Consider the following 17309-nt stretch of genomic DNA (forward strand, 5'->3'; position numbering starts at 1 on the left):
TGGGGCCTATCATGGGGAGGGGGGAGGAGGGAGGGATTGCATTGGGGAGTTATACATGATATAAATGATGAATTGATGGGTGCTGACGAGTTGATGGGTGCAGCACACCAACATGGCATAAGTATACATATGTAACAAACCTGCACGTTATGCACATGTACCCTAGAACTTAAAGTATAATAAAAAAAAAAAGAAAAAAGAAAAAGAAAAAAAAAATGATAGACTGGATAAAGAAAATGTGGCATGTATACACCATGGAATACTATGCAGTCACAAAAAAGGATGAGTTCGTGTCCTTTGCAGGGACATGGATGAAGCTGGAAACCATCATTCTTAGCAAGCTGATACAGGAACAGAAAACCAAACATTGCCTGTTCTTACTCATAAGTGGGAGTTGGAAAATGAGAACACATGGACACAGGGAAGGGAACATCACACACTAGGGCCTGTCAGTGGTGGGGTGGGTAGGGGAGGATAGCGTTAGGAGAAATACCTAACATAGACGACAGGTCAATAGGTGTAGCAAACCACTATGGCACGTGTATACCAATGTAACAAACCTGCACGTTCTGCACATGTATCCCAGAAGTTAAAGAATAATAATAATAATAATAATAATAATAATGTAGGATGCTAGAGAAGAGGCAGAAGAGATAGATTTAGAGCAGGTTGTCAAGGACCTTGTGTGCCATAAAGGTAGCTGGGGCATTGTTCTGTTGGTAGTAGTAAGCCAGACAAGTGACTTGGCCAAATTGTTATTTTTTTTAAAACAATTACTGTAAGGGATTTGTAGAAAATGAATAGCAGAGGGAGTGACTTAAGTCATAATATATAGGAGGCTGTTGCACACAACCAGATTTTAGGCTAAAGTCATTAAATTTATTTGGACATTCTTCTAGGTTCTCCGATATACATTATCTCTAGTCTGAAAAGTAGGTGATACTGGCTTCACCCTCATAATTGAAACGGGTGAGGCTCAGAAAACTAATTAGTGATAAAAGCAGGATTTTTTTTAACCCTAATCTATATGACTCCAAGGCCTATTGCACATAGTCGTGTTCTAGAAGATACCTTGAGGGACAGCAGGGAGAAGAGTGTGTGAAGTAACCTACAACACTGATTCTGTGTTGCCTTAGCCAAACCCAAGCAAAGAAATCTTTGTTTTATTAAACAGTACTGTTTAAGAGTTCACTTGAAAAAAGTTCTCACTGCACACAAAATTTTAAAAATTGTAAACCATTATATTTGGCCTTTGATCTATTTTTTATTTGTGGTTTTACTCAAATTAAGGTTACTTTATAGTTTAAACATCTCTTTTGTGTACCTCATACTACTCATCACAACATCTCATTATGGGATAAGAAGGACAATAGTAGTAATTCCATTTTAATGGTCAGAAAACTGAGACCGAAATTTGACTGTGTTTTGCAAGGTCACCCAGTTGCGTATTAATGTATAGTGCATTTTAAACTCAGGTCTTTTGAATTATTTTAGCTTAATACTTCTGTATAGTTTATTGCCTGATTTAGAAGTTTTGAATAAGAATTTTGATCCTGACATGAAGAATGTGGGGACATGATGAAAAGATAAATTTTGTGGTATCTTGTCTCTTTAAGTGTCTATACCCTGTTTCAAAAACTTCTTATCAAAGCATAATATACATACAGAAAAGGGTATAATTAATAAGTATTTATCTTAATGAATTTTCAGAAACTGAAAATACCTGTATAGCCAGCATCTAGCAAGAAATGAAACATTACCAGAACAGAAGCCTCTGCCCATTCTCATGGTGGCCAATGGATTTCTGAAAATATAGATGAGTTTGTCTGTATTTGAACTTTGAAATGAAATGAAATAATATAGGATATACTTGTTTTATATCTGGCTTCTTTCGCTTAATATTATATTCATGAGTCATCCATTTTCTGCATCATTCTCACTGCTGTAGAATATTCCATGGTGTTAATATAGCAGTTTATTTCATTTGTTTTATAATAGATATTTGGACAGGTTTCGTTTTTTGTTGTTTATTATGAACAGTTTTGCTGCTGTATTCTCGTGTCTTTTGGTGAACATATGTATGCATTTTTATTGTATTTATAATACATTATATTATATACAATATAATTAAATACAATATAATGTATTTTATTTCTATTTTATTGTATTTATTGTATATATAAGTGGGATTACTGGGTTAGTTATAAGTTAGGTAAATATTCAGCTTTAGTAGATACTACAAAGATTTTCTAAAGTAGTTATACCCACCCACTCTTTCCCCATTTCATTTCTTTTCATTATTTTTTGTTTGCTCTATTATCACATTCCGCATCTGTTTTGACCTTGCAATAAGAAATGAAGAATTTAAGATGGAGTAATGGAAAGGCATGCTGATACTTCTTCCTAACATTTTATTTACATTGCAAAATATTTGATTCCTATGATTTATGTTATGTCTACTTCAGGATGCTTGTTTGGGGGATAAAAATAAAGGAGTGTATAATAATGTTTTATGAACTGTCACATGTGATATATAAATGTTTAGTTTCATTATTCCCTCCCCTCCAACGTTGAGAATAAAACCAATAATTTTTCCCTCACATAATTCTCTGATTCACTGTGTGTGGGGGCAGTGCAGGTAGTGGCAGTGGTAGGTGATAGAATATTAGAAGTGGCATCATCCTAGGTGGGGTTTACCAAGAGCTAAGAGGCTACTGAATGATTGCCACGTGGTAACAAAGAACCAAAGAAGAGCCAGAGCATGCATGTTTCCCTATCCCCGCATTTTTCTCATTACTCCAAGAAAAAAGGAGTTTATGAAATATTCATAATAAGAATATATGCAACATAAGGGTTCAGTTTAACTTAGAATGTGAAGGAGCTTGTACTCTTGACCACCCAGATTAAGAAATAAGACATTAATAAGCTCCCTGTATGCTCCTTCCTGATTGCAGTACCTTTCCTTTCCAGAACCTAGAGTTTTCCCTCTCATTTTTACCATCTGTGTTTGTATTTCCATGAATATAAGGTTTGCCTCTTTTTGAACTTTATATAAATGGAATTGTAATTTGAGTATTCCCCTAAGACTTCTTTCATTCAACATTTTTTGAAGGTTCATTCATGTTTGGCTCTACTTCATTAGTTTTCATTTCTCTATTGGTGCTCCAATCTATGAACAAACCGTAATGTCTTTGTCTGTTTTACTCTTAATGTCCATTTTGTTTGTTTCCAGTTTTTTTTTTTTTTTTTTTTGACGCTGACAAATGATATTCCTCTGAACATTTTCCTGGTACAACCATGAGAAAGTTCCTCTGGAGTATCTAATCAGAATTGGAATTTCTGAGTCCTGAAGCATGGAAGTATTTTACTCTAGAAAATCCAAACTGTTTTCCAAAGTAGTTCAATCTTTTTTACTCCCCTCAAGTAGTAGATACTGTTTTTCATTGTTTCACGTGTATGCAAACTTGATATTACCCAACTTATGAATTTTTGTCATGTGGATAGAATATAGTGACATTTAATTGTGGTTTTAATTTGCATTTCCCTGACTGCTAATAAAGTTGAACTTTTTTGTATGTTTATGGAATGTTTGTTGCCTTATCGTATCTTTTGTGTGTATGAGAGACAGAGATTTTTGTATATTCTAGATGCAAGTACTTTGTTGGTTGTATGTGTTGCGAATATTATCTTCTGTTGTGTAGACTACTTTTTCACTCTGATATCCTTTGATGAAAAAAAGTTCTTAGTTTTAATATAGTGAATTTATCAGACTTTTCTTTGTGGTTTGTACTTTTAGAAATCCTTGTTTGAAAATCCTTTCTTATTCTGAGGTCATAAAAATATTCTATTCTTTTCTAAAAAATTAAGAATTTTGACCTGCACAATTAAATCTCAAATAACTTGGAATTGATTTTGGTGCATTTAAGGTATGAGATAGAGGTCCACTTTTATTTGTTTTTAATCTGTGGATGATCAGTGGATTCAAGGCTTAAAGTATGAAGAGTTCATTCTTTTGTTTTGTTTTTGTTTTGCTTTGTTTTGTTTTTTTGCGACAGAGTGTTGCTCTGTCACGCAGGCTGGGCAGTGGCGCAGTGTCGGCTTACTGCAGCCTCGACCTCCTGGGCTCAACCGATCCTCCCAAGTAGCTGGGACTATAGGTGTGCACCACCACACCCGGCTATTTTTGTTATCCTGCTAAGATTCTGAATCCCCGTGCATGGCTGCTCCCACTCTTCCGTGTACCCTTTTCTCATACTACTCCAGTTCTGACTCCTTGTCAGCCCATTGGGCTCTGATATTCCACACCAATCCCCATCTGCAGATGGACACCTTCCCACTCTGCTTGGCCTCTGACACTGCACGTCAGTTGAGTCTACACATGGATTCCCTCCTTACCCATTTTGGGTCTGAAACCTGGGATTGGGTGCTTTACTCATTATGAAGCCTGAGCTCTGGCAACCTTTGCCAGGCCATCCTGTGTGTGGATATCCACCTCACTCTGCTTTGACTCTGATAGCCCATGCCAGGCTGCTGATCATGCACATACACTCTATTCTTTCCACTTAAGTTTGACTCTAATATCAAGCTGTTTCCCCACCCCTCATGGATGCTGTTTTTACTCCTTTTGGGATATGACATATATTGGTAAGCTGCCTCCCTATGGAGACATGCTCTTTCAACCTGCTTAGGCTCTGAAACTTCCTGCTGGGCTTTTGGGTTGGAAACCTATTTTGCTGTGTCTTACCTAATGGCTTGTTAAGAAAGGGATAGGAAGGTAAAGAGGAGAATTTTTTTTAAAAGTATCAACTTTATTGAGACAGAATGTACATTCAAATAAACTGCACCCATTTTAAGTGTATAGTTTGTTTTGATGAATATATGCAATTGTGTAATTACCACCACTTTCAAGATATAGACCATTTCTGTAGGTGATAAAGTTCCTTCATTTCCCTTTGCAGTCAGTTATTTCTCAAACCCGGCCCAGGCAACCACTATTTTGCTTTTGGTTCTAAAGTTTTATCTTTCTTAGAATTTCATCAAAATGGAACCATTTGATGTGTACTCTTTTTGTTTCTGAATTTTTTTACTCACCTTAATGGTTTTGATATGCATCTGTGTTTTGCTAGTATCAGTAGTTCATTTCTTTTTATTGCTGAACAGCACTCCATTCTACATATATGTACCACAATTTTACTTTTATCAATTTATCTGTTGATAGACATTCAAGTTGTTTTTAGTTGTGGGATAATTGGATAATGTTGAATCTCTACATTTCAATGATGAAAGCTAATAGGAATAAGTGTAATTAAGAAAAATCAGGCCAGGCTCAGTGGCTCATGCCTGTAGTCCCAGCACTTTAGGAGGCAAAGGCAGGTGGATCACCTGGGTTCAGGAGTTCAAGACCAGCCTGGCCAAAATGGCGAAACCCCATCTCTACTGAAAATACAAAAGTTAGCCAGGCATGGTGGCATGTGCCTGTAGTCCCAGCTACTCAGGAGGCTGAGGCAGGAGGATCACTTGAACATGGGAGGCAGAGGTTGCAGTGAGCCAAGATCATACCACTGCACTCTAGCCTGGGCAACAGAGTAAGAGTCTGTCTCAAGAAAAAAAATCAGAATAGACAATTCCAAGGTGGAGTTTGGGTTCAGGCAAATTTTCCTACTTGTACAATCTTGGAAAAGTTGTTTAAACTCTCTGTCCTGCAGTTTCCTAGAAGAGATAATAGAGATTGTAATAGCTCTTACTTCAGGAATTTTGTAAAGAATGCACGAGGTAATTCCCATAAAATGCTAACGTAGGGCCGGGCGCAGTAGCTCACGCCTGTATAATCCCAGCACTTTGGGAGGCCGAGGTGGGCAGATCACCTGTGGTTGGGAGTTCGAGACCAGCCTGATCAACATGGAGAAACCTTGTCTCTACTAAAAATACAAAATTAGCCGAGCGTGGTGGTGCATGCCTGTAATGATCGGGAGGCTGAGACAGGAGAATTGCTTGAACCCAGGAGGCAGAGGTTGCGGTTAGCTGAAATCGCGCCATTGCACTCCAGCCTGGGCAACAAGAGCAAAACTCCATCTCAAAAACAAAACAAACAAATAAGCAAAAACACATTAAAATGCTGACACAGTAGCATGCACACTATCTTAAAATGCTAAGCATATTATGCTGATGGTATTCTAAAATGCTAAGCGTAGTATGCTGATGTATCAGCATAACCTGATACATGTAATGCAGTTATTGCATGTTAGCAGTTAATAATAGCAGCTACCATAACATAAAAGTCAAGGGTTTTTAACTGCTCACAATTTTATGTAGCTGCCCAGAAAGCTCATTTTATTTACTTCAATACCTGCATTTGTTTAGTTATTATTATTCTGTCAGTACCAAGGATCCAAGAGAAAAATAAAGAGGACACAGTTTTTAACCTATACCCAGTAGATTGTTCTGAAAACTATAGGTTAAAACTGGTTAGTGGGTCTTAAAATGAATTTTCATCATGACTAGAATTTTTGGTAATGAAGTAAAACAGTATAAAACTATCAGAGGACATCACATGTAATAAGGACAAATACTTTTTCACGAAATTTGTTTTTAGTGAGAGAGATATATGTATATCTCCCTATATTATACACATGGATATATGCATACACATGTAAATGCATACCTATTCATGTATATATGAACTTGGTTGTGTTATAAAATGTATTTTTATTTTATAACACAATATAAAATAAAATTTTTTGTACACTAAAAATAACTTTTGAGTAATAATGTAAAATTGTCCCCACCCCACGCCCCAAAATATAAAACTCTGTTCTAGTAGATAAACAATACTCCAAGGCCAATAAATCATAGAGCTGGGACTTCAGTAGTAAATAAGGCAGCTATCACTGTATCAATAAAACATTAAATTAGCAGTAAATTTACTGAGAGACATTTACAGTGCTTTATAAACCTGAGAAACTTTGTGGAAACCATTTATGTTCTATGGGAAGACTAAATATTATAAATGCTATAGGTATTAAAGTAGTAATCAAGATAGCTAGCTTATAGTCTAGGGAAATATACATGTGTTAAATAATTACAAGAATGATGTGTTGCAAAGGATAACAAATTAGATGTTATAAAAAGATTGTGTAAGATACAATCTGAGTGTCTAATAAATTGTGTGTTGTATAAAGATTGTATAAAACACAATTTGAGTGTATGTTGTGTATCTACAGTTATTCTCAGTACGATTTATAGATTTAATACAATGGCAGCCAAAATCACAACAGCTTTGTTTTTGGAATTCATCAAAATGACTCCAAAATTGGAAACACCAAAGGATAGGATTTGTGTACATTGAAAAGGAGAAAGGGGAAAAAACCCTTTAGAGGAGGATATAATACTGACACAAATAGACTTAGAGCAATGAAAGAGAATGGGAAACATAGAAATATGTGCTGAAGTATTTAGTAAAAAATAATTGGATATAGAAAGATTTTTTTTTTTTTTTTTAAAGAACAGGATCTTGCTATGTTGCCAATGTGGAGTGCAGTGACTGTTCACAGGTGTGATCATAAAGTACTGCAACCTCAAACTTCTGGCTTCAAATGATTCTCCTGCTTTGGCCTCCCAAGTAGCTGGGACTACAGGCATGTGCCATTGCATCCACCTGCATAGAGAAAGATTTTTTGCAAAAGTTACTGAGGCAAATTTATTAGTTTAGGAAAAATTAGTTTCTTATACTGTAGCAGAACACAGATGGCTTGAGGAGTTGGATATTTTTTAAAAATCAGAATGTAGAAAAATTAGTAGAAATTAGGAATATCTTTAAGTGCCAAAACAAACCTACAGTACGGGATATCTGGGTTCAGATATGTACAGATGTAACAGATACGTAAATATGTAGGTTCAATAAAACGTAAACAGAAAAAAATTTGTAAATACTGTTTGCTTAGAATATTATAAAGGTTCTATTTATGTATAACAGCATTCCAATTAACTTGGATGCTGGATAGATATGTTTTTTATTTCAAAGTGTCTTTGCCCTGACCATCTGTGAGGATCACTTCACCTCTAAAGCACTTATTAAAAAATCGTATTTTGTAAGTCTGTGTTTTTAAAATCCTCTCAAATGTAGCTTGAATTGGTAGATTTTAAATCCCACTGTTGAGTTTTATATTATTACTCAAAAGTTATTTTTAGTGTACATTCTGGACTGTGTGATGTGATGTGATTGTTCATCCATGTACCTTTGTATTTAAAAAAGAAAAACAAACTTTTGAAAAGAAAAGAAAACATCTCTCTCCTCTTCCTCTGCTCCCTTTCCTAGGATGCTTCTTGTGATTATGTTGTAGCATATCTGAAACACAAGGCAGCTTTGTTGACATCACTGATGATGCTTGTTAGTAGGGACTTGTCCGTGCTGCCAAACATTTTTGTTAGTCATTTCAAGTATCCATGTCCATTGCAGCTGCTCTGGAACTCATAGGAAGATCTCAGTTTTTGCAAACTCATGGAAGAATCACCTGGGTAAGAAGGAGTTTGTTACAGGGTTTTCAGCAAGTTAACATGTGGAAGAATTATAGTACTAGAACAAAAATTTACTGTTGTGATGTGTCAAAAAGGAAGAATCGAAGATGGTTTGCTGGCAATAGTCCTGTAATGCTTTTACAATAGAGGAAGGTTTATCCGTCTTTAATAAAATGCTGGTAATATATTAGCATCCTAGTTGCATTTAGAGTTAAGAAATTGTAACTAGAACCTGTAGAAACTGCTATAACATTTCATCTAGTAAAGCAGCCCAGAATTCCTAGACAGTCGGTTAACTATGAATTACTTATTTTTTGTTTAGTTGCTATGGATTTTTTGTACTATTTTTGCTTCTATGCATTTATTAAATATGTTTATGCAAAACACTTGGAACAGTACCCAGCACTGGTCAATAAATGTTAGCTCTTTAGTATGTATAATGTGAAACATGAAAATTGAATGCATGAAGTTATTTCTTCAGTATTTTTTAGAAAGAGTATGTTTTCTATTTTATGATCCCCTCCGACACCCCCCCACCAAATGTTTCCTAATTTTGGCCTGGGCACTTTCATTCTAGTCATGGATTAATAGAGAGTAGTAACCATTGGTTAGTGTCAGAGTTATTAGGGGGGTAACTAATTTAATTCAGTTATTGTTATATTCCTAATCTTTAAGGCTCTTGTGCTTTAATGGAAATAATAGCTTTTTCTCTTTTTGATCTCCTAAATTCTGGACTGCTAGAGTGTTTAATAAAAAGGAGCAGAATTTTTTGAAGCATGTTAATAACTTAAATACTAGTGACTCTTAGTTGTCTTGGGCTATCCTATGCATTTATTTTATTTCATATTTTTTTTCAGTTTTCAAAAATAATAACTTGGTATATGGGGCTTTCACTTAATTTATTTCTGATTTCTAATTTTTAAATTGATCAGAACAATATATTTCTGTGATATAAATTCTTTGGAAGGTGTTAATATTTTCTTTGTGGGCTAGAACAGGGTTTGGAAAACTTTTCTTTAGAAGATCACATAGTAAATATTTTAGCCATTTTGGGCAAGATACAAAATTGAGGCTATTATGTAGATAAAACATCTCAAATGCAACCATTTAGAAATGTGAAAGCATTCTTAACTGTAGTAAAAAGAGGCAACTGGCCAGATTTGTCGTGTGAACCATAGTTTGTTAATCTCTAGCCAGCAGTGTGGTCAGTTTTTATGATGGCTCTGTTTGTTTGAATGACTATATATTTTCTGTATCTTAGGCAGCAGTATGTCTATTATATCAGGCTTGTTAATTGTACTACATATATCTTGTTTATCCTTACTAAATTGTTGCCTTTGATGTGTGAATTTCTGAGAGTAGTGTTAATCTCCTGCTATAATACACATGTCTCAATTTCTCCTTGTTACATTTTCAGGCTATTGTATCAGGTATATATACATGTTTATGACTAGTACATCTTCTTGGCAGATTGGTCCTCTGATTACTAATTAGAATTCTTTGTTTATCTTTATTAATACTTTCCTTCTGTAATGCTACCTTGCTTCTCGTGTTACAATAATACTGCTATTTCAGCTTTTTGTGGGTGCGATTGTTGAGATTTATCTGGTGTTTTTCTCTCCTTTTTGTTTGCTTTTAGCTGTTTTTTGATCAAATCTTATCTTAGGTTTTTAGAGCTACCATAACAAATTACCACACCTTGGAGGCTTATATCAATAGAAGTTTATTCTGTCATAGTTCTGGAGGCTAGAAATCCAAAATCAAGGCGTTGTCATCAGGGATTTGCTCTGTCTGAAGGCTCTGTAAGAGAAACTTGCGTTTCTTCTGCCTTCTAGTGGTTACCAGCAATCCTTGGCATTACTTGGTTTGTAAATGCATCTCTCCAGTCTCTACTTCCATCTTCACATGACCTTCTCTGATTACATTGTAAAGGCCTATTTTCAAGTAAGGTCATATTCACAGGTTATGGATGGGCATGAATTTCTAGGGGGGACGTCATTCAAGCTAATGCATTTCTATTGAGATGTAATATATACGGTAAAATTCATCCTTTTGGTGTACAGATTTTTTTGAGAGTTTAATACACATATTTTATTTAAATAAATCCTCTCATAGGAAATGAATTCATTGCCTTTACTTAGAAGAAGGCTGTGTAAATAGCTGTCAAATTTATATATGCAACTCACTAATATTTCCTTATTGGCAACATCTGTATTTTCACAATACAGTTCCCAGAAGAACTTCTAAGTCTCAAAATTCTGTCTCCTTTGATGTGCTTCTCTCTTGGTTACACCCAGACTTTATTAATGATTTGCTTCATATCATTATCTCCTTCTCCGTATATTTTCTTTAGAATATTCATCAATCCCTCACTAGCATCTGTTTCAGTGTCGTAGGAGGGTTTCTCTTTTTCTTTGTAATGGATTTTTTTTTGTTTTGCACGTGATCCCCACATGTTGTGGGATGGACCTGGTGAGAGGTAATTGAATCATGGGGGAAAGGGTTTTTCCCATACTGTTCTCATGATAGTGAATAAGTCTCATGAGATCTGATGATTTTATGAAGGGCATTTCCCCTGCACATGCTGTCTTGCCTGCCGCCATGTAAGACATACCTATGCTTCTCCTTCCACCATGATTATGAGGCTTCCCAGCCACGTGCAACTGTGAGTCCATTAAACCTCTTTTTGTTTATAAATTACCCAGTCTCAGGTGTCTTTATTAGCAGTGTAAGAATAGCACTCTTTTTCAACCTGAGCCAGGTAACCCCTCCCACATTGTGTTTTCCACTTTGTTTCTCTTCTTTTTTTATTTTTATTTTTATTTTTTGAGAGTCTTACTCTGTCACCTAGGTTGGGGCGCAGTGGTGCAATCTTGGCTCACTGCAACCTCCACCTCCAGGGTTCAAGTGATTCTCCTGCCCCAGCCTCCCAAGTAGCTGGGATTATAGGTGCCTGCCATCACACTTGGCTAATTTTTGTACTTTTAGTAGAGACGAGGTTTTGCCATGTTGGCCTGGCTGATCTCAAACTCCTGACCTCAGGTGATCTGCCTGCCTCAGCCTCCCAAAGTGCTGGGATTACAGGCATGAGCCACCACGCCCAGCCTTTTCCACTTTCTTTCTGCATAAAATGAGAACTGTATCAGTCTTGACTTTTTTTGAACTACCTTCCACAGAAATGGGTTTCAGGAGATTGTTCACAATCATGGAGTAACTCTTCCCACTTAGATTTTTTACCAAAAGATCAAATGACCTCACTGTGAAATGCACCTGCACATTCTCAGTGGGAACTTGATGAACTCCAGTTAAGGTAACGTAGATTTTCACAGACTTATCTGACTGATCCCATCCATAATTACTGGTTTTCACTGTATGTCCCGTTGTAACAGGATCAACTACAGCAGCTGGCTTTTCATTATCAAGAAGTTCTGCTTTCTTCTATGATTTCTGTTGCATCTTGTTTTGGATTTCTGTCTCAATTTTGGATTTTTCACCTGTAAGGGCATCGCATACTCTTTTCCTAGTATCCTTCTCCAGCAACACCTTTGCTTCTTCTAGAGATGTTTCTGTAGCTCTTCCAAAGCCTAAATCGGGCTAGGTCAAACCAAAGGTTTGCAGCTCCCCGTGTGAGCTGCAGCCACACGGGGAGAGAACAGGAAACGCCCTCAAATCAAGCACAGACCCCTACCTGCATGAATTCAGTGTACAGTTTTATGAGCTTTAACAGACAGTTGTGCAGCTATTACAGTCACCTCCCAGAATTCCTTATTTTCTTTTAAAGTCAATTTCTACACCCACTGCTAGCTCCTGGCAACCACTGATATGAAAAGGTTATCATATAAATGGATATGATATAGCCTTTTGAGTATAATATATAGCCTTTGAGTCTGGCTTTTTTTACTTAACATAATGCAACTTGAAAAATTCATTTATGCTGTACCATGTGTTAGTAATTTGTTTCTGTATATTGCAGTTAGTGTTCTATTTTAATGCTACCAGTTTGCTTATTCATTTACCAGCTGAAGGGTATTTATGTTGCTTCTAATTTTTTTGCAGTTACCAATAAAGCTGCTGTAAACATTTGCTTACAGATTTTCATGTGAGCATGTGTTTTCATTTCTCTATGTGGTGTCTGTTATCTTCCTTCAATTCACAATATTTTCTTGTTTTTCTTGAGACTTCTTCTTTGACCCAAGGATGATTTAGAAGGTTGTCTACTTTTCAAGTGTATGGAGATTATCTTTCTGTTATTAGTTTCTAGTTAAATTCTCTTATATTCAGAGAGCATATGTTTGGCGTATTTTTCGTTCTTTTAAATTTGGCTTCTCAAATCTGTAGGTTTGTGTCTTTCACCAAATTTGGGGTGTGTTTATCCATTATTTCTTGAAATATTTTTTCTGCCCACCCCATCCTTCTGTGACTTCAGTGATAGAAACGTTACCTCTTTTGTTATTGTCCCCATATGTTCCTTAGCAGACTCTGTGAATTGTTTTTGACCAATCTTGTTTCGCTTCATCATTCAGATTGGATAATTTTTGTTGATCACTCTTTTAAGTTTATTGTGTAATTTGAAATGGTTAGTATTTAGCCCATCAATAGTGCATTTTAAAATTTTGTTTTTTGACTCTTTTCAGGTCTAAAATTGCCGTTTGTTTCTACTTTTTATATTCTATTTTTTTTGTTTGTTTGTTTTTTTCCTGAGATTGCCTCTTTGTAGTCCCTTCAAGAGTTCACTCTTTTGGAGAATTTTAGGAACAGCTCTGTTAAAATATCTTCCAATTCTAACTTCTGTGTCATTTTGGTGTTGGCATTTTTTGATTGTCTTTTCCTTTGTGAGTTGACATTTTCTCCTTTGTTTAGATGTTGAGTCATTATGGATTATATATTAGATATTTGAACATTGTATAATGAGATTCCTGATCTTCTTTAAATCTTTATTTTGTTTTTAAACAGGCAAACAATGTGGTTGAGTTTAGGCTACAAGGTACAGCTAACTGTCTTGATTGTGGTTTTAATGCCAGCTCTGTTTTCAAAGCTTTTGCCATGCTTTCCAGATCTGTTCTGAGTATAAATCTACCAGAGGCTAGTCTGGGATCTGGGAAGTGATCTTAGGTTGTTTTTCAAAGTCTTTGCTCTGTACTGTTTAGGATCAGATCCAAGCAAGTGCTGCTCAGGGATGAACTGATGAATTTACAAACAGCTTTACGGATTTACTTTACTCAGTTCCTGGTATTTTGTGACCTCCCTGGTATTTCCTGTTTTGTATGACTTCTCTTTTTTCCTCTATCCTAAATGCTGTTGTTTTATTTTTTTCTATTCTGCTGTACACTTCCCACAAGTGCACCTGCATCTAATGCAAAGCAGTATGTGCTTGTGTTGTCTCACATTCCTTGGGGTTCCTGCATTGCAGTTGGGAAGAAGACATTTAGATATTTGGAAATAATTCAAATTTTATAGTTTCTCTGTCTTCCCAAATATACTTGTAGTTAGGACTGGCCATGCTTTTATATGTCTAGGCAGTAATAACAAAGATGAACTTTTTACTGAGATGAGTCCTGTAAAACTAACTTTACTTTCTTTATTTCTTAATTTTAAAAAATGTGTTCTGAGAATATTGCTATTCATTAGAATGTTGCCTATGTTCTTAGATCAAAGTCTTAAATGTCCACTAGACACCACCATAGAAAAGTAATTTATCTGTCCTAGAAATTTGACAAACACTTACTCTTGACTGTCAATCAGCATTACCTTTTGAACTTCCCTAAATACACATTTAGAAATTCTAGGCCCCATCCCTAGAGATTCTGTGTCAGTGGGTATACAGTACAATAAGTTAAGAAGAAAATAACCTACATGCTCACCTCCCCTGTTGTAGACATTATTCATGGCATGGGAGAACCAGAAAAGATATATCTGAGGAAGATTGCGATGTTATGTTCCTTGAAGGTTGCTAGTTCAGTCACTGGTTTTACTGAGGCAGCCAGGAGTCATATGAACAAATAAGGTGTTGAACCTCAGTTGTACTGCCTTGGTCAGGGGCTCATCCCTGATCAAGGTAGCACATCATCCAGTTGTATTCTTCACTGGTTCATTTTTCTTGAGGCTGTCTTTCTGAACCATTGAGCATGTAGTTTCGTATTACTAAATCACTTCAGCAAACGGTGGAACTTAATATTGTCATCTTATTTTCTTTATAATGTTTTAGAACAAAAATCTTTATTTCAGCCTTTTTTTGAGGCATGATATACATCCAGTTAAGTGGTTAAGGTGTACCAATCTTAAGTGTATAGCACAAGCTTTTCATATGTATGTTTAACTACCAAACACTCAGGACATAGAACATTTTCCAGCTTCCTACTAGGTTCCCTAATGTTCCTTCTTAGTCAGTAACCCCCCTCCCTTTAGTCTACCATCATTCTTCTGATTTCTTTTTGGTTTTTTTGGTTTTTTTTTTGTGACGGAGTCTCGCTCTGTTGCCCAGGCTGGAGTGCAGTGGCGATCTCAGCTCACTGCAAACTCCGCCTCCTGGCTTCACGCCATTCTCCTGCTTCAGCCTCCCGAGTAGCTGTGACTACAGGCGCCCGCCACTTCGCCCGGCTAGTTTTTTGTATTTTTTAGTAGACACGGGGTTTCATGTTAGCCAGGATGGTCTCGATCTCCTGACCTTGTGATCTGCCCGTCTCGGCCTCCCAAAGTGCTGGGATTACAGGCTTGAGCCACCACGCCCGGCCCTCATTCTTCTGATTTCTAACACCATAATTTTGCCTTTTCTCAGACTTCATATAAATGGAGTTATGAGATATATATCCTCATGTAGCTAGTATTTTTAATTCAGTTACTTTTGCTGCTAAGCCTTATTGAGTTATTTAATATTATTGTTTATGGCTCCTAGTACTCAAAACATGTCTAAACCAAAACAGATTCAGTTGACTTTTGTTTTACATTTTTCTTAGGTGAAACAGTCTTAAAATTCTTTAGGAAATTTCTCATGTGTTTAATGGTTCTCTATTTCAACTGCTTATATAGTATGTGTTATTTACTTCCGCAGATTATTCTTGCCGTAGCTCCCTTTTTTCTTCTTCTACATTTCCTTCTACCAGTATATGTAGGGGAAAAGAAGATTTCTAAAATTTTAACTCCCATTTGTTCTTCACCATGCTGGCATTTGGTCTGGGCAAATTCAGGTTGAACTGAATGTCCACAATTACTGTATTAATCTAGTGTTTTTCTTCCCTTCTTTCTGACAGCATGATGGAAGTGGTTCATTGCATGATATTCAACTATCATTGCCATCCAGTCCGGAACCAGAAGATGGTGATAAAGTATATAAGGTATGACTATGTAGTCATGCTGGATTTTTCAAAATTCTTTTTTAATACTAAAATAATGATACAGTGACAATGAAAACAATAATAAATGTATTAATACCTACAGCATCAGGTTTTGTTCTTAACTTTTGCTACATTGTTAAGTTGAAATGATATCTCTGTGGTGCTTTAATTTGAATTTATCAGTTGGATAATGATTTGTCCCTTTATTACTACTGTTACATGATTTTAAAAGAAAATATATTGCTCATAATGATAAATAATTGAGTTTTAAAATATGAGTATGAATAAAAGTTAAAACGGTTATAGGTACTTCTCATATATAAATCCTAAAATTGAAGAAATATACCAAAATGAGATTAATTTATCTTTTTTCATGTTTAAAATACAGAATACAGATGTATTTTTGTGAAAGTGTTTTTTTATAATTCTTATTATCTTTATGTCTATGTTTAGTTGAAGAAAGCTCTTTTATTTTGCAACTATTTGCAACTATTTAAGTACATATTTATTTCTTAAGCACACACAGAGATTCTTGGTTAACTTAATGTTTTCAAGTCAAGTTATAGTTAGCTTTTACATCCCATTTTCAGAGTACACTTATTAGTGTTTGCTAGTCATCTGCAGTAACAACCTGAAAGTAATGGTGGCTTATAATAATGAAATTTACATTTCACTTACATATTGGCTGTAGATCAGCTGGGACTCTGCTTCATGTGTCTTCTTCATTCTGGGATCCATACTAAAGGATCAGTCCCTATTGTGGGAGATGTTGTTATGCTCATGAGAAGAGAACTTCGATAGGATCACATGTGAATTCTGCTTGGATGTGGCACATATCACTTTCAAAACAATTCAAGGGGCCAGGCCTGGAATTAGTGGGACAGAAAAGCATTATTTTCTCATAGGTTGCAGAGTGATTTATTGGGAAGAAGATTATATGTAAAGCAATCAAAATCATAAGAGTATAGTACAGTAGTCAATCTTGTTCTCTCATCTTGGCTTTTCAACTTGTTGACTACCTGTCCTTGCCCAAATTACTTCCCAACCCTGAGCTTGTATACTGCTCTCAGTATAATACATTAAGTCAGCAGGTTCACAGCAGGCCATCTCTTTCTCAACACTCAGTTAAGAACCATTGACTTAGGTAATCTCTGATGACCTCCCAGTTTAGAAAAAAAAATTGTGAGTTTGTTACTGACATTTTAAAAGCAAAGTTGACCTCTTTCCTGAATTTTATGTGTGTGTGTATGTGAAAAGTTTTTTACATATATTTTATTTTTTATTTTATTTTATTATTATTTTTTTAGACAGAGTCTTGCTCTGCCACCCAGGCTGGAATGCAGTGGTGTGATCTTGGCTCACTGCAACCTCGGCCTCCCGGGTTCAAGTGATTCTGCTGCCTCAGTTTCCCAAGTAGCTGGGATTCCAGGCATCTGCCACCATGCTCAGCTAATTTGTATTTTT

The 17309-nt window shown here is 35.9% G+C and overlaps 1 protein-coding gene across 1 annotated transcript in view; it reads left to right on the plus strand.

Moving 5' to 3' along the window:
- The window catches only part of CCSER2 (coiled-coil serine rich protein 2), a 199473-nt gene that overhangs the window by 131045 nt on the left and 51119 nt on the right, over positions 1-17309 (plus strand). Inside the window, 1 exon segment of the mRNA XM_017883729.1 lies at positions 15762-15845. Coding sequence (XP_017739218.1) covers positions 15762-15845 — 84 coding nt within the window.

The sequence above is a fragment of the Rhinopithecus bieti genome, unplaced genomic scaffold, assembly GCF_001698545.2.
Source record: "Rhinopithecus bieti isolate Rb0 unplaced genomic scaffold, ASM169854v2 scaffold_12689, whole genome shotgun sequence".
In the NCBI taxonomy this organism is placed as follows: domain Eukaryota; kingdom Metazoa; phylum Chordata; class Mammalia; order Primates; family Cercopithecidae; genus Rhinopithecus; species Rhinopithecus bieti.